Source organism: Panthera pardus, unplaced genomic scaffold, assembly GCF_024362965.1.
Source record: "Panthera pardus isolate Hobbes unplaced genomic scaffold, ASM2436296v1 HiC_scaffold_11, whole genome shotgun sequence".
NCBI classification, from domain to species: Eukaryota; Metazoa; Chordata; class Mammalia; order Carnivora; family Felidae; genus Panthera; species Panthera pardus.
In genome coordinates this window covers 100,819,500-100,842,745 of record NW_026526666.1, presented here as the reverse complement: position 1 = coordinate 100,842,745, position 23,246 = coordinate 100,819,500, and the positions used below count along the sequence as shown (strand labels likewise).

At 56.3% G+C, this 23,246-nt stretch overlaps 1 protein-coding gene across 1 annotated transcript in view; it reads right to left on the bottom strand.

Moving 5' to 3' along the window:
• Positions 1-1,225: 1,225 nt before the first annotated feature.
• Positions 1,226-23,246, bottom strand: part of RERE (arginine-glutamic acid dipeptide repeats) — a 422,698-nt gene continuing 400,677 nt past the window's right edge. Inside the window, 12 exon segments of the mRNA XM_053899022.1 lie at positions 1,226-3,769; positions 4,110-4,290; positions 4,772-4,918; positions 6,567-7,287; positions 7,607-7,829; positions 7,939-8,189; positions 8,191-9,261; positions 9,539-9,652; positions 10,147-10,308; positions 11,536-11,735; positions 12,065-12,157; positions 13,280-13,442. Coding sequence (XP_053754997.1) covers positions 3,736-3,769; positions 4,110-4,290; positions 4,772-4,918; positions 6,567-7,287; positions 7,607-7,829; positions 7,939-8,189; positions 8,191-9,261; positions 9,539-9,652; positions 10,147-10,308; positions 11,536-11,735; positions 12,065-12,157; positions 13,280-13,442 — 3,360 coding nt within the window. The 3' untranslated portion in view covers positions 1,226-3,735.

Sequence of the window (23,246 nt, the reverse complement as noted above, 5' to 3'; positions counted from 1 at the left end):
GTTGTCCACACCGGAGAAACTACTACAACCTGTGCATCTCTGATGAGGGTCCTTTCTGCAGCATAAATCCACACATCCGTTCACAGACACGCAAGTCTGATCATTCAACCTACTTGAAATTGGTATTCATAAATTCAGGTCTACGAAACACTGTATTTTCATAAAGTACAGTGGATAAAAGACCAGCAAAGAAGGCACCTGGGTTCCAGCTGCTTCCCCCTTCCCTCTACGCCCCTGGCTGCTCCCATCCTGCCTGTTCGTCCCTGACCCGGAACGACAGTCACCCCTGTGCCCCCTCTGCGGGCCCCTCAACTTTGTCCCCCCTAACTACCCAAGCTGCTGAGCGGGACTCCTGCTGTTGGGAGGACACAGAAGCGTCTCTAGGGCCACCGATGTGCAGGCCACCCGGGACCCTCTGGTTGGCAAAGTTTTCTCGTCCAAGGTCAGTAGTTCTGACACGTGCTGTTCCCCAGGCCTTCCCCACCACGGGAGTCTGTCTGCCTGGTTTGAGGGCAGTTTATCAATAGTAAGTGCTCTGGGTTGCTCTCACTCCATCTCCCAGGACATCTAGAAACCCGTATCCCAGATAGAGAGGTGAGCGTATAAATTTCCAGGGACAGTCTGGAAGCTTCAAGAAAATGCCCTTGCCGGTCGCCGAAAGCACGGCCCAAATCCATTCTGATGACTGCTGCCTCCTCACGGCCACGTCCACACCCTGCAGGCCATCTGCTGTCCGTCCCTCTGCGATGGGGTGATCCCAGAGAGCAACTCTGAGGGTGGGCTAGGGCACTGGCAGGCCTCCAGGAGAGGGGGAGAGGGGACAGGAGTAGGAGGCCACCGTGCTGGTGGGTGGCTCAGACCTCTCCTCTGAGCAGGGGAAGGAGCTACACGCCCCTTCACCTGGGAGGGTGCCTGCTCCTGGTCCCAGGGCCATCACCCCCAGACCCATTCTGCTGCTTGGGTGAGCTCACTGCAGCCAGTCAGGCTGGAGCAAGCCCCTGGCAGCACTCAGCCAGAGAAACCCTGCCCTTCCTACCAGGCATGGCAGACAGGAATCTTTCTGGAAGCTGCTTTGGAGGGCAGGCGAGCCGCGTGCCAGTAACGGCGGGGAACCGGGCGCTCCCCTCCGCCCCTTGCCCGCCCTGGGGGACCTAGGTGGAGGGCGACTGCCAATCTCCCCGCCCGCTCCCAGGAATGAGACACAGTCCACCGGTCAACACCCAGCTGTTGTAGTGTAGCTCGGTTTTATTTATGTCCACAAATATTTCAAAAAAATTACAAAAGACTCAAAATGGAGAGAACACAGAAGTCACGATTTCTGGGTGTCTACTCTGTTTACACTGTGTTATCTCATGGCAAACTACTCATATATACATTTAGCTTCAAGATATATATAAACGTAGCAAATCAGAATGTACACTCTGCTCCTGCAGTGAAACAAAGCTCAATCTCGACAACATTCAACAAGATACGTACAAAACACAGAAAAGCAAAACCAAACTTCAAACAAAAGGAAGGAAAATCCAAAAGGAAACCAAGGGGTCGGGCTTCAAAGACACTGCGAAGGTCTGGGGCCTCCTAAACCAAGTGCAGCTGACCAGGTGAGGGTTTCGGGTTGCAGGTTTTTAAGTGGAAGAATCTCAGTGCTTCACCCTGGGATATGGGGAAAGAACCAAAACCGAACAAGGAAACGCCTGCAGACGGTTTTCAAGTCGAGACTTCCGACTACTTCACTCCGTCTCTTCTTTGGAAAAACGGAGGACACAGAGAGGCGGTGAAGGTTTAACTGAATGGCAGGCACGGAAACCAAAGATGGCAGAGGAGGTGGGGGCAGCGGGGCAGGGGCTGCAGGAGAGCCGGCCCGCCCCCCCAGAGGAAACAAGTGCCTCGTGCCCGTGCGGCCCCCCGTCTGATGGCACAGGGTCCATCCGAGCTCGCCTCCCCTCTAAGGAGCTAAAGTTAAGGCAGAAATGGAATGAGAGAAAAATCAAAGGAGAGAACCACAAACATTCCCAACAGACAAAACAATCCTCTATCTGTCCCGACGGAAACCAACCGTAGTTTTAACAGAAACTGGAAACGGCCCTGATGCAGGCTTGAATCCGGAACCTGGGTCTGAGCTCACACCTGCTGGCTTCTGGGTCAAAGCGCCAGCCTCTCTTCCTGCCCCCGACTCGGCTCCAGCCCTAGACACGCCCCACACGTCCACCGACCCACACGTGCTCTTGTCATCCCACAGCTCTTGGATGTGACTCCCAGTCTGAGGGGAGAGGAGCGGGGAAAGGTCACGTCCTGACAGAACACTTCATCGACAGGCGCAGACACCCCCCACGCCCGGCCCCGCTCTGGAGAAAGTGCATCGCGTCCACAACTAGGAAGGAGAGGCGGCCCCCCTGCAGAGCAGCCCGAGCCCTCAGAGGGGCAGCTCCCAGGCAGAAGGAAGCCATTCCGACCAGGAACGAGAGCAAGAGTGGGACTCAAACGGCGTCCCCACCCAAAGCCATGCCAACTCCGGGCCTCCCTCAAGCAAAAGCGGCCTCAGGCCGTGCAGCAGGGGTGGCCTGGCCTCAGTGCAGGGAGATCCTAGTGATGACACACAACAGGGGAAGTTTCTAACAGATTCCTGTGGCAAGCGTGTGCTATTTGTAGGGAATCGTTTTCTTGTTGAATTTTCTAGAATGTTTCCGCAATTGTCAGAGTATTTAAGAAGGCAGTTCATCCAGAAGAGCCAAATGTGTGTGCATAGAAACGTATAAGGAAATCTACAATCAGACACACAGGAACATGTGCTTTCTATCCCATGGAGACAGAACAAGGTGGACACTTAACTCCGGCGCTCCTGGTACAAAATAAAAAAGGTTCGATCTAACAAATATCCGCACCTCTGGCGAAGCACAAGCTAGGAACAGACAGAAGTGAAAACCAAGGCAGCAAAACAAACAAACGGTTTGTAACATCGTCCCTGCAAACCCCTGGATGCCCACTGCTGCGACCAAACCTCGTCCCAAGCTCCTGCCCGTTTGTAATTAGTAACGCCCATCCGTTCCCTTTAATTAAAGGGATAATTATATATAACTTTTTATTAAAAAATCAACTCTGTATTCTGTCAATAGCTGGTAGGAATTCACAATCAGTGACATGGCTGGAAAAAATAGATCAGAATAGTTTGTGGAAGAAAAAAAATGCCGTTCTAAAATTATTTATTTACAGACGTAAAAAGCCATGCTGCAGAACTTTCTCAAATTATGAAGATTTCCTACAATGTATTAAAATAAAAGTTTTTTTAAAAATTATAGCTCTTGGATTCCAAACTCCTATGCCACCTATCTGCAGACCTCGTGGGCTCTGGGACACACGTGGCTGAGTGTGTCTGCACACACAGTGAAGGGTGTGAACTGGATTCTAGCACCTGCCAAGAAATCAAGGAAGGAAAAGAAAACTAAAGCCAAACCCCAAGATTGCAGGGAAAGTTTTCTGAATGTTCAGTCCAGTCCAGGACTCACTAAGTTTCTGGGGGACTGTCATGCAGGGAGACCCAAACCAGTCTCAAGGTATTCTCTCTACAAACAAACACTATTATGCTGATAACATTTTTAGTTGTGGGGTTTTTAAATATATAAAGAAATCTTTAGAAGATATTCTTTTTGCTTCTGTAGCTCGTATTGTATGTAAAAAGTCCTGTTTCTCCCCCCCAAGAATTGGGGTTTCCACAGCCAGCGTTAACAAATAAATAACTTATAACTGCTTGTCACCTTCTTTCTTCAGTCGACTAGAAAGGGAAAAAAGGGAGAAAGGATTCAGCACCAGGCCTGGGCAGGTGCCACCAGGCATGCAGCTCGAGGGTCCAGGTGACCAGAGTGGCCTCCCGTGCAGCCGACCCTCCCCTCGTCTCCCTCCCGTCAAGATGGCTCCTTGGGAGTCCCCTCCAGGGGCCCGCAGAGCCATGGGGGGCGGGGGAGCGTGGCCTTTGTGGAAACGGGCGAAGCACACGGTGGGCACGGCCAGGAGGGGTGACCGCCAGGCTGGGTCAGTGGCCACAGGTGGGACAGGTGGGAGCCTGGGCTCAGACAGTGAGGCCCTCCCTCCCTCCCGGCCCCTCCCCGCCTCACCTGTAATAATCTTCCTGACTTGGTAGGTGGCCACCGTGCATGTGGGGGTGTCCGTGCAGCCACTGCTGCTCCATGGCCAGTCTCTGCAGCTCTGCTGACTGGGCGTGCATGGCCTGCAGCTGGTGGGCCGCAGACATGGGGGGTGGGATGGCCCCAGGCAGGTCTCGGGGGTAGGGGGTACCTGCCAGACACAGAACGGCCTTTGAGACAGAGGGGCCAAGGGAGCGGCCGGGACGAGGCTGGCGAGGAGGTCAGGTCAGGAGACGGCCTCCCGAGGCGGGGAGCAGGAGGGCTGCTTACTCCGCAGGGACCCGGGGAGCAGGTTACCGCCCCTGCGATCCCCTGACCCCAGGGGTGGAGGCTGGGGGAATACGGATGGAATACACGCTCCCTCGTCCTCAGGCCTCGTGGCTCAGGCTCTTCTTCACAGAGGTCCGCTCTGACCCCTCAATGTAAATTCAGCGCCTCTGTTGTTCCTTCACGTCGCACTGCCCTCGTCCTGGCTCTTATGCGTCTCTACCCATCCCCCCCCACCAGCTCTCGGGAAACGTCATCGGGTATTTGCTAAAGAGGTGGATGAGGGAATGAACGAACGGGACGTCAGATACCAACCCAACTCTCGCACCGGACCTGGACCCCTCTTTCCCCAGGTGCGTTCTTACCAAAAACTGGATGACGAAGCATCTCGTGCTCATGGGGGGGCTGTCCAAGCAGAGGGTTGGGGAGGGTGCCGGGGGGGTAGGGAAAGCGAGCCAGGTGAGGGCCAGCGGTCAGGGGGTCAACCAGCGGGTGCACCGGGCCTGCTGAACCTAAAAGAGGGGCAGAAGTCCAGATGCGGGCGGTGAGGGGCGCCGGGGGCTCTCTCCGTGTCTGCCCTCCTTGGTCGTGACTACCGGTGGCTTCCTCCTCACCACGGCCGGCTCCCAGCCACCAGGGCCACCAAAAGTCCTGACCCACGGTGGCTGCCCTCACCCCCACCCGCAGGAAAGTTCCAGAAAGCAACAGGGAGGTAAAGAGCCGGCTCTTCACACACAGCCCCTCCGCTCACTCCTGAGCATGGCTAGAGGCACAGTCTCCCCCCCCACCCCCGCCACCGTCTTGCCGAGGACCCCATGTCATCAGAGCCCACCCAGCCCAACACCCCAGGCTTGCCCTGCACCTGTCAGGTCCACCGGAACCCGAGGGCCGCTCGGGTCCAGCCAGCGTTTCTCGCCCAGCTGCCAGCCGGACTGGCAACGCTGCCCAGAGCTGCCTCCCTGGCCCTCTGCCCAGCAGCCGGCGGGGTGAGACTCACTAAGCCCCGCCTTCTCCTCTCAGGCCAGGTGCCCCTGCTCGCCCTGTCCCTGCGGACGTCCCTGCCCACCGTCGAGCCCGCTCAAAAGTTGCCATCTTGGCGAGCTTTCCTCTCTAACAGCAACCTTGCCCCCAGCTCCCCTGTTCCCTGTCCCTGCTCTGCTGTCCTCCAAAACACGCGCTGCTTTTCACACTCCAAGATACGCTCACTGACTGCTTCTAGGCTGGGAAGGTAACGCGCGTAGGGCTGTTGTCAACACTGACAACTGTGCCCGACACATCACAGGCGCTCAGTCAAATATCTGCCAAGCGGATGAATGCTGTATGAACAAACGACTGCCTGTCCCCACGCGGCATTAGGACACATCCACCGGCCACGGAGCTTAGCCCATGCCGGGCGGCCACGAAGTTCCAGACGTCAGGACTATGGGGTACACGTGACAGCTCCTCGGCTTCCCCAGAACCATCCTCGTGCACGGAGTCCGGGCTCCCTGCCTCGGGGCTGGGCGCACAGGTAGAAAGAAGGTGCAGGCCTCCCCACCTCCGGTCCTGCTCCATCTGTCACCCTCCTCCCTAGTCCGGAGGCAGGTCTACCCGCTTGGGAGTCCCGCACGTGGGCTGTGCCACAGGAGCCCACGGCAGGCCCCGGGGCCCCGGGGCAGGCACAGCCCCCCTCACCCCAGCTGGCCGGTCGGCGGGCCCGGGGGAGCTCTCGTTCCCAGGGTGGACACAGAGAGCCGGGTGGTCCCGACGGGATGAGCCAGCAGAAGCCCAGGCCCCGCCCCTCAGTGGGGAACAGAAGCAATGTTCTTTTTAAGTCCTCACTCAAAGATTCCCTCGAGCCTCCCTGGTGTCCCCTGGCCTCGCCTGGGCTCCAAGGCCCCACCTCCCGCCCTGAACCCGCCTCAGTGAGCACAGGCTGCTTCCTGCTATCCCTGGCACCGGAGGCACAGGACCAAGAAACGAAGCTTTAACCAGGAGACCGCAAGCTGAGGATTCCCAGACAGATGCTGAACGTCCTCAGGTCTGTCAGGAATTGAGGAATTCCTTCGGGAAAGAACCGCCTCTGCCTCCGGACAGCGGCTCTGCCCGTCTGGTCCGTACCTTGTCAACCAGAGCTCAGCCCACAGCACCCTGTCACAGCCCGGCCCGGGGGGCACCCACCTTGATGGAGGGGGTCCTGCTGGTGGAGGTGAAGGTGTGAGTGGATGTGTGAGTGCTGGTGGTGGTGCGGAGTCACGTTGAACATCTGCAGGCGGGCCAGGGGGTCGCTGGTCAGCGAGGCCATGCGCTCGGCGTGGATCCGCTCGGCCGCCAGTCTATCAGGGTAGCTCATCTCAGGCCGCAGCTGGGGGCCCGCCAGGGCCAGTCTCTCCCGCTCCAGGGGGTTCAGGCCCGGGTGGAAAGAAGCAAAAGGGTGGGGGCCCGCAGTGGGGGGGATGGTGAGGGCGCTGTGCCGGGCGAAGTGCTCCATGGGGTTGGTGGCTGGGTGCAGGGGATCCAGCTCCGGGGGCTTCACCTCGAAGCCCGGCTTCATCCTCTCCCGCAGCTCCCGCTCGCGGATCTCCCGCTCGCGGATCTCCCTCTCCCGGAGCTCGCGCTCGCGGATGGTGGGGTCCACGTTGTAGAGGCCGGGCATGTGGTAGGCCAGCAGGGGGTCGGTAGGGTTGAGGGGCATGTAGAAGGGGTGGTTGCGGTTGGTGGGCGACATGACGTGGGGCCGAGCGTACTCGCTCAGAGTCCGAAGAGCGGGAGTGTCGGGCCCGATGTACGGAGGCACCGCAGCAATGGTGGTTGGTGGCGGCTCGAAGGACGGCCGCATGTGGCCGGGACCACTGAGCTGGGGGTCGCTGAGGCGGCCCTCGTGGGCTGAGCTGGACGCCTTCTGCTGGAGGAAGGGGGCGGGGGTGTGAGCGGCAGGTGCCCAGCTGCCGGCCTGTACCGACCAGCCAACCTGGTCCCTCCTCCCCAACACCAGGGGCCAGCCCCAACCATGGCCGGGGACAGGCTTGGGCCGCAAGCACGCGGTCCGGACCCTGCTGGGACGGCCTGCTCTGCGCTTTCGGCTTCCCTTGTGCCCCAGCCGGGGCTGTGCATCTGAGAGAAAAGATAACGCCCGCGGGCATCCGAGAGTGTAGCTGAGACGGTGAGCCCCAGAGCGGGGCTGCAGAGGGACCCCACGAGCCTGGTGGACCCCAACTTACGGCCGCTCGCTCCGCCTCCCGCTCCCGCTCGCGCTCCCGTTCGCGCTCCTTCTCCTTCTCCTTCTCGCGCTCTCGTTCCTCGCGTGCTTTCTGCTCAGCCTCCCGTTTGGCCTTCTCGATGGCCTCCTCCCTCTTCTTGGCCAGTTTGGATCCCGCCAGAGGCATGAAATACAGGTCCGTCCGCGCACACGAGTTGTACCCACGGTCCAGGTGTTTGTAGAACCTGAAGAAGGGTCACATCTCTCGATGGGGCCCTGCCCGGGCCTCCGCCTGCCCCAGCCACCCAGCCTGTCCCTGCCCTGGTTGTGCCCACGCTCCGGGGAAGCCGCTACCTGGCTGACTGGCTGGCATGGCTGGGGGTGTCCACCACAGTGGGCTCAGGGGACGGGCTCCTAGGCGGGGGCGGGGGGCTTTCGGGCTCCTCGGCATCATCCAGAGCCTCTTCCTTGATCTGGACGGTGGGGAGCGGGCAGGCTGTCCCCCCGGGTACGCCGCCTCCCGAAGAAACGGCGGCAGAGCAGGGTGGCGGGGCTGAGGGGCCAGGCCCCGCGGGTGGGGTGGAGGTGGAGGAGCAGGCGGGGGGGAGTGATGGGAGGGGGGCCCCCAGGGACAAAGGGGTGCTGAGCAAATGGGGGCTGGGGAGGCACCTGGTGGAGGCCTGCTGGGGGGTGAGCGGCAGGGGGCAGGCTCTGGCTCTGGGTCAGCACTGGGGGCTGGGCAGGGGAGGAGGGCAAGGGCTGGCTCTGCGGCATGAGCTGCAGGGGAGGCGGGTGGGCCGAGGGAGGGTGGTGCGTGGACAGCGAGCTCAGGGGCTTCAGTGCCGGTGGGGGCGGGAGGTTGGCATTCATGGAGAAGGGCGAGGGCCCTGAGAGGTGAGGCGGGTGCTTGTGGGCTTGTGGGGCCGGCAGCTGGGGGATGGGCGTGGTGGGTGGGGGCTTGATGTGGGGCATGGCCAAGGGGGCCGGCGGCAGGGGCTGCTCCCGAGGAGGCTGCTGGGGCTGCAGCGCTGACTGCGAGGCTGGGGGCTGCAGGGAGGCATGAGGGAGAGCTGATGCCTGAGGGGCCTGGGGAGGGAGACCAAAGGGCTGAGGGGGGCCTGGGTGCTGCAGCAGGGGCCCGGCCTGGAGGCTATGGGGGCCGCCCGGGCCCTGACTATGCAGCGGGGGCTGGCCGTGAGGTGGGGCGGAGGGCTGGCCAGCCGGCGCGGTCAGGGGCTGCAGCGGGGGATGGGGTGAGGGCAGCCGCTGTGGGTGCAGGGCGGGTGCCTGCTGGATGTGCGCATGGGGAGCGGGAGCCGCTGGGGCCTGCGGCTGGCTGGGGGGCTGGGAGGCTGAGGGGGAGCCCTGGGGAGGGCCCGCAGTGGCAGAGGGCACGGGTCCCGGTGCGGGGAGCTGGGGGGCCCCTGGGGGGGCGGCGGAGGGAGCCGGAGTGGCCGCACTGGGAGCCTGCAAGGCCGGTGGCTGGGCCTGTAGCATCTGCTGCTGGGCGGAAGAGTCCGAGTCGCTCTCGTTGTCCTGGGGGCTGGGGATGCTGGGGGACGTGCTGCGATTGTCCTGGTCGATGTCTTTGGGGTCACTGCTGCCCTCATCGTTGACGCTGCGGCTGTCAGAACTCTCTCCCTCGCCTTCGGATGGCGAGTTGGGCCGGCTGATTTCCTAGGACCGGAGATGGGAGGGATGAAGCTCTTGGAGGGCAAGAGCTCTCTCTGCCTCGTGCCGGGCGCACAACAAAGGTTCGTGCAGACGAGGCGGCGAGCCTGGCCCCGGGGACCTCAGGTCCTCCTTTGGCCCGGCTGGCGTCGGAGGCCACTCTAGGTCCCTCCCTAGGAGACAGGGCCCTGCCATGCCCCAGGGAGACCCTGGGCTCAGGGCTTCTTGGGGGGTGTTAGCAGTCCCTGAGCTACAGTCCCTGTGGCTAGGCTGCACAGCTCACCTGGGTTTTTGTCTTCTTGGAGCTGGTCCTGTCGGCCTCCTCTGTATCGGAGGCCACCTTCTCCCGCTGGCGCTTGGTGCTCTTGAGGGGGGATGAGGCTTCCTCCTTCACTTTCTGCAGTGGGAAAGCCCGTGAGGGGCATCAGGCCGAGGGAGGGGGTCCCTCAGCCTCGGGAGAGACGACAATGGTTTGCTGACACCTTGCTCCTGTATTCTGAGCTCCATCTCCAGAAGCAAGAAAGTTCTGGAAGGGACCAGCTGAGGCCGGGAGAAAACAAATATCTGGGGGTGGAAATAACTTGGCTTTGGGGGGAGGGAGCCTTTCTAATCACACCCTACCCTTTGCCTCCGAGGCCTTGGGAAAACAGACGGCTCCTGAAGGTCAGTGCTGGGAGCTGCAGCGGACCACCTTTGTCCAGGCCCTGGACCCCAGACCCCAGACCCCAGTCCACAGCCCTAGGCCAGGCAATGCTGATGCCTAGGGCGGCTCCAGGAACGACCCGCAGCCCCATGTCTGAGGGAGCTGAACATCAACTCCAGCAACCTGGGGTGTTAATGAGGGGGGCAGGCCCAAGCAGCCCCCGCTACCCTGGGTGACAGGCACCTCACCTTGGCCGACTTCTTCACTGTCTCTGCTTTACTGTCATTGCTGGAGGTGCTGGCAGCGCTGGGTGAGTTCCGGCCACTGGAGCGGATGTCTTCATTGATCGGCGAGGCGCGACCATCAGGGCTGGCTGGCTGCTTCTTACGACCGCTGCGCAGTGTAGACATCTGCCCACCCAGACCAGAGGCTGGTGAGACTGGACCCCAGGCTCTGCTGTGGGCCACCTGGGCCCAGCATACATGCTGGAGCCTCGGGAGCAGACCCAAACACCTGCCCTATGGCAAATCCCAGACCAGGGTGCCTGGCAAGTGACAGGCACCTGCAGCTTTTCCTCACGGTGTGGGGGTCAAGGCAGACTGAAGGGAGGAACGAGGGGTGAATGGGTGGGTTCACATGGAGGAGACAGCAGTTCTTAACTTAAAATGCTCATCTCCAGGGATGGTCCTGGATGCTGTGCGGTAGAAACGAGCGAGGTTTTCCGAGGGGCAGAAGTTGGCGAGGGCCGTTTACTCTGCCAGATTCTCCAGAATGGCGATCACACACAGGGTCTGCTTTAAATCACCCCACCCTTCCTGTTTGTTCCACGGAACTGCCCACTTCCTTGCCCAAACCAAACACCTGCTGATTTCATCTGACAGGATGGGAAATGACCCAAAGAGATAAACCGACAAATAATGTGGCTCAGCTCCTAAAACCACCAAGCACTTCGGTTCATTTCTGCAAAGCCATGGGACTCAGAGGAGATGGGGATACAATGATTCACGCCAGTCCATGTGCTGGGTGGCCAGGGCGCGGCAGCCTTGACAAGATGCCAGGGTCAGAGGAAGGTGGACGGTGCCCTCTACAGGCCTGCAAGGGCCACTGGGGAGGCTGGCCACGGGGGAAGACTCTGGCGGTATCCCTAGTGAGAACTCTCACTCCCAAAGGCCCTGCTGACATATTTCCAACCTAGAAAACAAAACCTCTTTATGAAAAGGGCTATATAGTGAGGACAAAAATGTACCGAAAGTTTCCAAAACTGGATCAAATATTTATTTAAAAGAAAAAAAAAAGGCAGCTGCAAGTTTAGGCAGCAGAGACACGGCCACTGCAGGTGTCAGGCTCAGGGCCCAGAGGCAGGTCTGAGGGACTTGGAGGGCACGCACTGAACCAGAAACTGACGCTGAGTTCAGGACGCATACCCCACTGACTCCCCGAGGACGACACGAGGGAGGGAAGGAGAGAACAGAGGCTCTTCCCAGACCCACAGACAGAACTAGTATTTTGGGGCCAATCACTCCTTCAAGGAGGCTGGTCCTCTACATAAAACCGGTCACCTCCCAGCCTCCCGGGACGCACAAGCCCGGGCGTCCTAGTAACCCGAAGCGGCCCAGGTCACCTGCCCGAGGACTCACCGAGCCACGACTGCGCCGTGTCCTCATGCTATGCTTCCCACTGAGCCCATCGTCTTCCTCTTTGACAGGTTTGAACATGAATGGTGGGGGGTCCACAGGCTTCTCGATGGGGGGGAGCTCGCCGTACTTCTTGAAGTGGATGCGGCAGTCCGTGCACAGGAGGATGTTCTCCCGGCCCCCGTGGTGCCAGTCTTTGGAGGCTGTGTGAGGCAAGAGGGGTGCGGGTGGGGGGCCCCTCCGTGGGCTCGGACAGACACCTGCCGCTCTCTCCCAGGGCGGGAGAGGATTTCAGGAATACCCGCCACCTCCGCCCCGACCACACTGACTGCTCGACAGGGGAGTGACAACAAATACGAACTTCTGCTTTTTCTCAAGTAACCCTGAAGCGCAATGCGGACGTCAAGCCAGTGATTCCCTGGCAGGTCTTCAACTGGACTCACGAGACGTTCCGAGCCTGGAAGCGCCTGAACCTGGCCTGCCTCAGCGAAAGCGCCCCCCCCTCCCCGCCTTCCCACAGACCCCCACTTACTGGTGGTGAAGCAGTGGCGGCAGGCGTACCCCTTCAACTCCTGCTCGCTGTCCTCACTGTCAAAGTCATCCTCGCTGGCTGAACTCAGGTCCACTGGGCATGGCAGGAACACAACAGGGATGGGGGAGACACCATCATGCTTGGCCAAGACCGGGACCACCTGTGACCCGTGGCCTGCCCCAGGCTCTGAGCCACCAGAGTCGCCTGGAAGGGGCAGTGTTCACGAAGGCCCACTCTGAATTCCTCGGGGCCGGTGATCAGAACGAAAACTCAGGTGAAGTACCCGAGGGTCTGCCCTACCGTATTTCGGGGGACTGGCGTCACACCCGCATCCCGGAGTGGCGAGCACTGATGCCCACAAACTGGGAATGGGAGCAGGCGAAGTGCATCCAAGTGCTTTCCCTGACACATGTGGACGTCCCGAGGCGCTCCCTCTCCACCGAGTCCCGCCCCTGCCAGCCCTACTGGGTCGATTCTGGTTTGCGTGTCCCACGTAAGCAACCCTCAGGCGGAGCACCCTGGGCCAGGACAGAACCACCGGCCCCGCTGCTGCACGCCAGCTTTTACGGGTTAAGAAGGTATCTGGGGCGCCCGGGTGGCTCGGTCGGTTGAGCGTCCGACTTCGGCTCAGGTCACGATCTCACACTTTGTGAGTTCGAGCCCCGCGTCGGGCTCACTGCTGTCAGTCTGTCAGCACAGAGCCCACTTCAGATCCTCCGTCCCCTTCTCTCTCTGTCCCTCTCCCACCCGCACTCTCTCTCTCAAAAAACAAAACATTTTAAAGTAAAAATTTTTTTAAATAATTAAAAAAAAAAGGTTAAGAAAACATCAAATTATTCTGCATATTACACTGGGACCAAGAGGAGGAAAAAGAAGAAAATGTGAATCTTATTGCCAACACAATACCAACGCAGTAACTCAAACAGAACACCCGCCATGAAGTGGGAAATCTCCTCTGAAATTATCGAAAACACCCCAGGACAAGTCAAGACTTACGTTTTTATAAAAAGCTACAATGATGTTGAGTTCATTTAAAAAATTTAAATGCATAAATAAGTCATGAACCTCTCCTACCAAGTCCCCCAAGTCAGTGCTACATCCAGGCGCAAGTTTCATACGCCTGCACCACACACATGATGTCCCCAAGCCACTCTGCGACAAGGACACCTGTGAGTGCAGGCCCAGAACCGGGACAGCGAGCAGCCCCGCACTTACGGAACTCGCTGGAGGGTGGTCTGGAGGGCGTGCTGACGGGTGTGGACGCGGTGCGGGTCTTGATCCTCCTGAACACGGCCTGCCTGCGGTGCCGGCGATGGGCCCGGGAGCTGGCCGCTTCGGGGGTTTTCTTCCAGTAGTAATAGAAGGTGATCAGCTCCCCCTGCGGGAGAGAAGGGCCAGCGGTGACAAAGGGCTCGGGGATGGCTTCTCCCTGCCCTGCAGCTCCCTCTTCTGCCAGGAGCAGGAGCTACTTGGGAACGGCTGTGCTGGGGAGGAGCGCAAAGGACGCTTTGCTCCTGAGTCGTGAGGGGGACTGGACTTGTCCCCTCAGCCCAGGGGAGCAGAACCTCTAGATATCTAGAACATTCATTCATTCAACAAGTACCTGCTGAGTAGCTGTCACGTGCCAGACGCCAGCATGGAGGTACAGCAATAAACAACCGAGAAAAGGGAAAATCCCCGCCCGCTAACCGTGTGTGTGCACAGATGGTTTCTTCACCGCACTGCACTGAAATCATACAGGTGTGACAAGGGAACGCCTGGCCACTTAGGCTATTCCAGAAACAGCCCCCCTCCCCCTCCAAAAAACCCCAACAATTCAGGCGCTCAGGTGGTGGGGAGCCGGGGTCAGGAAAAAAGGAGACCCCAAACCCAGGAGAACTGCCCCACGGCCTCCACCCGGTCTGAGTGACCACAGTGGGACAAGCTGGTACAAAATCCTGAAGGTGACGCCTGAGGGCCACGTACACAGGGGCACTGATGCAGAGATGAAATGCCACATGTCACAAGGTCAGTCTTTCGTTTTGAAATTTTTGAGAGAGAAAGAGAACGAGCTGGGCAGGGGCAGAGAGAGAGGGAGACAGAGCAGCAGAGGCGGGCTCTGTGCAGACAGCAGAGAGCCCGATGCGGGGCTCGAAGCAGCGAACTGCAAGATGATGACCTGAGCCAAAGTGGGAGGCTTAACCGACTGAGCCACCCAGGTGCCCCACAAGGTCGGTCTTTAAGGTTTTCATGGCCCAGCAGAAAGGCAGGCAAGACATCTTTTTAAAAAATACAGCATGGGGACATGAACCCAAATGCAACCATGAAAAAGGGGCACTTCTGCTACCCCTGTGCCACGTTTGGTTAACCCTGGTTGACAAAGACCAATTTCTTAAACATCCCAAGATAAAGTATCTTCACCTGGAATTAGAGGAAAAAAAACCCAAAAACACTTAAAGCAGTGAGAGGGCCTAGATCACACTGATCTTCTCTAACTGAATCAATCCCGTGGACAATCAACTTGGTGGACCAGTGTATCCTGGAAGTCATCCTGGGAGCAACTCGTACCCCAAGGTTGGAGCCACTTGGCCAGAGCCCCACTTAGCCTCATGGAAGGCTCACTGCTTTGTGAATGGAGGAGCCGAGAGCCAGAGCCAGAGCGAGAGATTCTGTTCTCCGGTGACCTGAGATCCATCTAGCTCCTGGAAAGGCCAGTGCTGGAGAGACTGAAGGAGAGAAGAGCAGATACCAGGCGACAAACTCTTGTGATTGCCGAGCACCCCATTAGACGAGATTTCATTAAAACACCCCCCAGAAGCAATGGCCTTAGAACACGATGAGAAGTCAGTTTGAAGAGAAGGGGGCAGGTTTTAAGTGGGGAAACGGCTTCTGCAAAGCAGGTAACCCGCGTGTGTTGAGTGCTCACTGCTCAGAGTTGGATTCTATGCCTGTGCATTTTCTAAGAAGTGGGACCGCAGCTGCTGCCAGACCCTTAAAGGAGCCTGTGGTTCAGAGGAACTTCGGACTGGCTTCCACAGGTCCATAGCATGTATCTCTTGGAGCCGTGGATAGGTTTCAGTCTTTCCAAGTGCCACTCAGCAAAATGCTAGTGACTGCCAATAGTTAACAGATGAAGCGTGACCCCAGGCCAAGGGAGGCCAGGAGCCAGCCACCAAGGACGAGCACAGGCAAATCTACAAGCTCACCCCACCCCCTTTCCAGTTCCACGAGACAGTAACCGAACAAGGGAAAGTGTAGGAAATGCCCTTGGATTTCTGACCGGTTTGTCTGTCACATGTTATTCTACAAATGTAGGTTACAACTGTCCCTGTGGTGACCGGAGCGTCCCGAGCCCCTGAGGTCATCATCTGAGAAGCTCCTGGCTCCTGCTCTTTATCTCCCATTTTCCCGACTTGGAAAGTCACTTATCTCTACTGATCTTCTGGTGTTGGCTGGCTGGAGGGAACAAACTCAGACACCCAGTGGGGGATTAAGGGACCTGTGCGGATACAAAACCGATCTGACGCCGGTCCTCCTACGAGAAAATACAGAACAGAAGCCAAGGCAAGTCACTGTCACCCTTCAATACTTAGCCAGCGTGACATGCTCTATCAGTTCAAAAGGGCAACTAGTGCAGTGAACCGTGGCCCGATCCCGAAGCTGGAAGGAAGGATGTGAGACCCCAGAGTGGTTCCTCCCACCTCCTCTAGCTGAAGTCATTTTAGGGGCCAGTGGATGAGAAAGGCCAGGGATGTAAGAGGAAATGTGAAGCTACAGGAGGGAGAAGGAATCAAAAATGGGAGAGAAAATCAGGTGGGAAGGTGCTAGCAGGGTCTCTGCCAAACCTCAGCCTGACTTACAGGCTGTTAAAAAGCAGCCACCCTAACACCTTTGTACAACGTTGATCTGTGACACGATACTGACTCACACAGTTACAAGGGACTGGAGGTGAGGGGCACTGACACAAGGACCCAGGTACAACTTCGGACTCTCCCAAAACTTAACAAACAGTCTACCGTTGACCAGAAACCTTACTGATAACATACACGGTTGATTAACACGTATTATATATGCTACATATATTTTTTACAGCATGCTTACAATAAAATAATGAAAATGATACTAAGAAAATCATAAGGAGGAAAAAATATATTTACAATACTCGACTGTATTTATCAAAAAAAAAAACCTGCTTGTAAGTGAAACTGTGCCATTTTAACCTGTGTTAAGGTTCAATGTATTTCTATTTCTCAAACATGAATGTCTGAAAGAGTTTCAAATGGTCTTAGAAGACAGCATAACTCACAGATTAAAATAGGGCAAGCCAGAGTCCAGCGAGGCTATGATACTGGCCTAACGTCACACACCGGGCAGAAAAAGGCTCAAGAAAAGCCGGGTTCCCAACCTTAACCTCCACTCCTGCTGTGCTGTGTCTTCCTCAAGTATGTGAGAAAATCGGGACATGACGAAGAAACCTAATACTGAAATAATCATCAACTTTTTGTCAACACCTGGGTGGCTCAACTGGTTGGCTGTTGGACTCCTGATTTGGGCTCGGGTCAGGATCTCACGGTTCAGGAGCCGGAGCCCTGCGTCGGGTTCCGTGCTCACAGCATGGAGCCTGCTTGAGATTCTCTCTCTCCTTCTCTCTCTGCCCCTCCCCTGCTTGCTCTCTCTCTCTCTCTCTCTCTCTCTCTCTAAATAAACCTTAAAAAAAAAGGAAGGAAAGAATAGCCTGCCGACAAGAAAAAGAGTCCAGAACACATTCTATTTTCTCAGTACCAGGGATCAAACGACCAAGCCAGAAGGACCCTTCCGCTATAGGCCTGAAACCAGTTCAGAAAATGAAAACTACACATTTCAAAATTCCGGAAGATGGGGTAGCAACTAGAACTCTCATACATGGCTGGTGGGAATATAAGATGGTTCACCCACTTCATAAAACTTTGGCAGTTCTTACAAAGCTAAGCATTTACCGTATGACCCGGCAGTTGATCCCACTCTTCGGTGCTCACCCAAAAGAATAAAAGCACGCTCAAAGCACGCTCACACAAAGACTTTTCCACGTAAACACGTTCAGAGAACCCTTCCTCTTTGCCACCCCAAACTGGCAACTATCTCAATACCCCTCAACGGGACAAGGGAGAAACAGATCACCGTGCATCCACTTACTAGATACTACTTGGTAGTAAAAAGGCAAACTGCTGATCTACGTGACAACACGGATCAACCTCGAAACATCACACTGACTGTAAGCAGCCAGACACAAAAGTACAGACTGTGGGGGTCTGTTCTCGAAAAGGCAAATCTACAGTCACAAAAAGTAAACGGGTGGTTGTCCAGAGTCCAGAGGACAAGAAGTAGGAAACTACCTATAAAAGAATATGAGGAAACCTTTCGGGGTGAAAGAATAAATCCCATAAACGCCCCGCGGGTTTACGGTCGTCAAACTCCCTGAACGGTGCCCTCACTGCGCTTAAAGTGGGTGTCCTTTTACGGTATATATGCTACGCGTACCGATTACACAGCCATGAAGTTAACTTTAAAAAAAAAATCCAGGCCAGGTTTTATTAGCTGCCTCTCAAGCACTGTACCGTCTACGAAGGGATTAAACACTGGAACGGAGCGAATCTAGGCGGATTAGAAACAGCATACTGGTGACTGCATGGGTGGCTAGGTCTTGAGCACAAACAAAAGAACATGTCGGGAAAAGGTCTGGTTCTACAAACAGGGAATGAGGCAGCTAGAGGCCTCACCAGGAACGAAGTCAATTGAACTTTAATCAAACATGCATAGTGTGTGCTGCAGAGACCCGCTGCACATAAATTCAGGAACAAAAGCTGTTGCAGAAATCAATAGCTTGCTGAAACATTAACACAGGCAATCATCGATCAAAAGGCAGCTCCACAAAGGCAGCCTTGCAAATGAGCTCCCGCCTTTGCTTGCAAGCGGACACAGAGGCATAAACGCGGACACGAACGGCCGCGGCGGCGGTTTTGTTCCCGGGGCTCTCCCCCACCTCGCGACAAGGCCTCGCAGCCAGCACACCTCCCGTCTCTGTGCTGTAACTGCACACGGCACGAGCGACTAAACTGGGTTAGTGCCTGGGCCAAAAAGGGAAAGAGAGGGGGCGACGTCCTCTCCGGTCGACAGCATTATGGGCTGCAGTGCTCGCCAAGAGAAGCGCTTAAAGCCACTGGTCTATATTTAGCGGATTCTCTCTCTCTCCAACTCTTCGCCTTTTCTGCAGCGTGTGAAAGGGGGGGCAGGGGCGCTGGATTTTCCCAACAGGTCATGAGCAAAAAGCCGCTGGCAAGAAGAGATTTGCTCCTGGATTTAGGCACCGGCTTCCCTCCCAGGCAGGCTCTGCACAGCAGGTCCTCTCCCCAGACAAGTCAGTGAGGGGGGAGGGGGCAGGCCCCTGTAGGTTTCTCTGATTTTCCATCCAAAAGCAAACATGGGGTGGGGACAGAAGGAAAAGGGAGGTATAAGATGCTCTGTGCAGCCCTCTATCTGGGTGGGTGGGGGCTGGGACGAGAGATAGAGAGTGTCAGGTTGACAAAAGGCTCCAGGCACCAGCAGACAGCTCAATCACAGCCACTCCTGTATCCAGAAGCTTCCTGGGCTCCACCACTTGGAATCAGTAGGAGAATTGGTTCCTCCTCCCCGGTCACCATTGTACTTCTGTGTCGCCTCGTGTCAGACCGTGAGCCCACCAAGTTCGCCTGACATAAAATGGCAGGGCACGCTCCCTTCATGGCTCCACGGCCCAGACAGCCTGAACTGAAGCATGCGGAGTGAGGGGTACCGGGGTCGCTCAGCACTTACTGGCAGCCTTCAGGTAAGTTCTGCTGGTACGTCTAGGTGGACAGCAGACTGGCGACGCGTCCCAGGGTCCAGAGTGAGCATCCCACCGCATGTGTGTGTGTAAGAGCAGAGGCGGGCGGGGGCTGGAGGTGGGAGCTCGCAGCCCTGCAGCAGGGGACAACCCGACGGGGTCTCCTTCCCGTCTGACCAGCAGGTTAATTTGCCTGTAGCCACTTGGCTAAAACGATGCCTGCAGACAAGACTATTTCCTGCCTTCAGGCACCGCAACGCTACGGGAGGGGAACCTGTAACCTGTCCAGCCTGACGCACACGCACACACAAACACACATGTATTTTTTAAAGTAAGATAAACTATGTGTCTTCTAAGGGACCCCGGGGGAAGTGAAGGCACAGGACAGATGGCAGAGCGAGAAGGCACTGTAAGCACAGCGAGGGTCAAGGGCTCACTGGGGGGCAGGTCTGTCCTGAACTGAGCACGGCAGCAAGCCCTCAACTCCCTGGGTTCTCTCTCACCTCGGCCCAGCATCAACTCAAGACAGGAGACCCCCGGGAGGCCGACGTGGAGGCGCGAAAAGGTAGTCAGTCGTTTTTGTCCAATGTTAGAAACATAAGGGTACGCCCAGGATTGAGTCCCCATTTTTGTGATTATAACATATTATTATTGCCACAACCAACCAGTCTTGACGCCCCGAGCTGGACACAGTGCCCGCAGACCATGGGGTACCTGCAGCCTGCCACCTACTGTTAGGCCAAGCGAGGCCTTGGTTTTTTGGAAACAACCCTCTTCTCTCACACTCCCTTCAATTCGGTGTCCAGGGCCCTATTCCTGTATCTCCCATCCTCGCAGTGCGGTTCCGTGACCAGCAGGAAAAATGGTTAACACCCGCTGGCCTCAGTCTGGCCAAGGAAGGCCTTGACAAACCAGTCCTTGGTACGTGCACAGGAGGGGCAGGGACGAAGGAAGGAAGGAAGGACTCTATCTGGGTCCCTGCACCGTAGCGAGTGCCCAGGCACCAGCCACAGAAGGTCCCCAGTGGAGGCCACCCACCAATGCTTCCTCCCCCCGAGGAGGGACAGCCGCTGCTAACTTCCTCTTCTCCACCAAAGCGTCAACAGGCATCCTCTTGGAGCCAGGTACCTCGTACTCAAAACAGAGGGGCAGCAGGGGTGGGGAGGAGGCCCAGAAGCCATCCTCCACATGGATAATGGCATTAGAAACACAGCTTTTCTCTGAAGCTGCCATTCAGGCCCCTCAAGCCCGCCTGCCCCTGTCCGCTGATGCGACGGGACAGGACCCACTGTGTGGTAGGGCTGACAAATGCATACCTTTGCACACAACTGACATACCCCACTGCAGGGGTTAGAAAGTAAGCGTTTAGGAGAAGTTATTTTAATTCTTTAAGATCTATTATTAACTGTTCCAATGCTAGATAAATATTTTAACGTGAATACGAGAGAGAGTACACTTAAATGGTCTCCACCCAATGCACACCTTCCCTTAAGTCTGCATGCGAAAGCACAGCTGGTTACAATCAAGGTGTTTTGCTGCAAAAACTCTGTTTGAAGGATGATGCCCTTCAGTTACCATCCAGTCCCTTCTTTGGTGGTCCAGGTAGAGAAGTAAAGAAACCCGCCCTTGCTGGATGGAACGGAGAAATCTAAAGCCCCAGCCCCTTTTATCAAAAGAAGGTGTGTTTTTCCAGAGAGAAGTTCCAGCAGGCAATGACTAGTTACAAAACAAGGTCCCAGACGCAGAAGGGGCAGGAGGGAGAAGGAAACATGGCACAGAGCTGTTTCTCAGACTTCATTCCCCAAGCCGGGGCCCCAAGGGCGGCCAAGGCCACAGGGGAACGTGGCCCCGGCTCCTGGAGCGGGTCCGGGCAAGCCCGCGCGCTCCAGGCCCCTGGGGAGCCCTCGGACCGGCGTGCTCTGACCCTGCAGCTGAGCTTGGGCCCTCTGACATCCACGACCACTTCTGCCTGGGAGTCACAGCTGCATTTCTTGGCCAAAACTAACTCGAGGGTCGTGAAGCAAGTCAGTAAAATTTCCTGGCACAGGCTCCTGTGACAGTCATTCTTTCCTTTGGCTCCCCGAGGACTCCAGGGTTGGAGCTGACGAGTGTCCCCAACAGCTCAGGTGAGGAGCCCGGTGCCGGGCAGCGCCATCAGCTACGTTCAGGAGCCGCCACCTTTACGGATCTTTTTCCAGCGGGCAACTGGTCGTCTTCCAGCATCGACTCTGGTAATTAAAGCGGTGCTCTCCTGGGCTCCTTCTTTTGTTAACCAACCGAATCCCCTAATCCCTGACGGAGCCCCGACACCGTCAGCCGGCTCTGCTGCTAATCGTTAAACACCGACTCTGTGGGCTCAGAGTGCACGTGACAGGATGACGATCTCCTTGAAGGCACACGGCAGAATCACCGCCTTCCGCGCGCAAGAGGCTGGAGGGGCACCTACCGAACGTGCCACGCGAGAGGACCCGACGGCGAGGAGGCAGCCTGCGTCTGGGCGAGGCGATCTCCCCGACCCACCTCCGGCTCCTCGGGGGCAGGGCGAAGGAGAGGGAGGAGAAAGAGGACTCGAAGCGGGTGACGCTCTCCTGGGTTGAACAGGTTGTAAGAGGCCACGCTAAGACGCCCACAGAGATGTTCTGGAAACTGGCACTCCCCCAACCTCTCTTTAAAAAATCCTAGTTGAGCAGGATGAAGAATTGTCTTTTTTTTAAATAATGATGACCACTATCTATTTACACATTGTGGAGAAACTGAAACAGAGACATTTTTCTGTTTAGCCAAACTTGTAACGAGATTTCCTAAGCTCGATGTTGCTTCAGTTGCTGACCACTTGTGGATTCTCCGTCTGGTCCCACACCTCCCCTCCACTCAGATGTCCAGACTCGAGCTCCTAGGCAGGCCTGTCCTCTCCCACAGAGATGCTCAGTCTCCCCAAAGCCCAGCTCTGACCTGGTCACTTCCCTCTCCACACAGTGAAGGCCCCAGGCTCCTCAAGACGAACAGAACAAAGGCCCAGTCGCCTTGCTGCCTCTCCCGGGCCTTTCCCTCTGGCCACAGAAGAACCCTTCTACCACATTCCCCACCCTCACAGCCCCTGGCTTGTGCCAAACACGACGGCCAGGCTGCTGTCCCCCTCAGTGTCTGGATCCGAGTCCTCACCAGTCAGGGCTCAGGTCACCACAGATGCCATCTTCTCCCTGAAGCCTTCCTTCTCCTTCTCCCCAAGCCCCTGAGGTCATCATATTTGCACACCTGAACTTTTCCACACTTGTCTCTCTCCTGGTACTCACAGGCTCTCCTTTGGACTGTAACCATGAATGGAAGAGAGAGACAGCGTGAATGGGGGGAGGGGCAGAGAAAGAGGGAGAGAACAGAATCTCAGGCAGGCTCCGCACTGTCAGCACGGAGCCCATTATGGGGCTCGAACCCACGAACCGTGAACTGGAACCAAGAGTCGGATATTAACTGAGCCATCCAGGTGCCCCAAACCGTAACCATGAGTGACCTAGTGTCCCCAAGTCTGTGCCTACTTCCTTGGCAAATACCCACAAGTCTAGGGCAGTATCTTGAATATCTTGAGTATTCAGTAAACATTTGAGGAGATGAGTATTCCCTGAGCATTAAAATTCACCTGAAATTGGGGCACCTGGGTGGCTCAGTCGGTTGAGCATCCAACTTCAGCTCAGGTCATGATCTCACAGTTCGTGAGTTCAAGCCCCGCATCAGGCTCTGTGCTGACAGCACGAAGCCTGGAACCTGCTTCAGAGTCTGTGTTTCCCTCTCTCTGCCCCTCCTCCACTCGTTATCTCTCTCTCTCTCTCTCTCTCTCTCTCAAAATATATAAATATTAAAAAAAAATTCACCTGAAATTAACTCTAAAAAAATTAACTTCTGAGAAATGGATACCAGATCACTGACTTTTTATTTTGCCAAATAAGATCATTAAAAATAACTGCTTCTTGATCTCATCATTATTTCATAAAAGAAATGACACTTTAGCTCTAAAGAAGTAGAAAAGACAGACTATATCCAAATAAGAAGAGTTCCTTAATTTGATGTCCAGCGTTATGAACAATGACTACACTGTTCTTATTTTTAGTTCATTTTCCACGGGCCCGTGAAAACGTAAGCCACGTGCCTGCGGTGTCTAGAAGCAGCGGTCTGAAAGTGGGGGTCACGGGCTGACAGGAGGGTGGACTTAGGAATCCAATGCCACTTCCCCATTCAGCAGATTTATAAACCACCAATCACCTTTCACCGGGCTTATGAAATCTGCAATGATGAGGACTAAGCACAATAAATGTTTTCCTTAATATACACGTCATCTTCGTGGCTACCCTAACACATAAATCGCGTCATCCT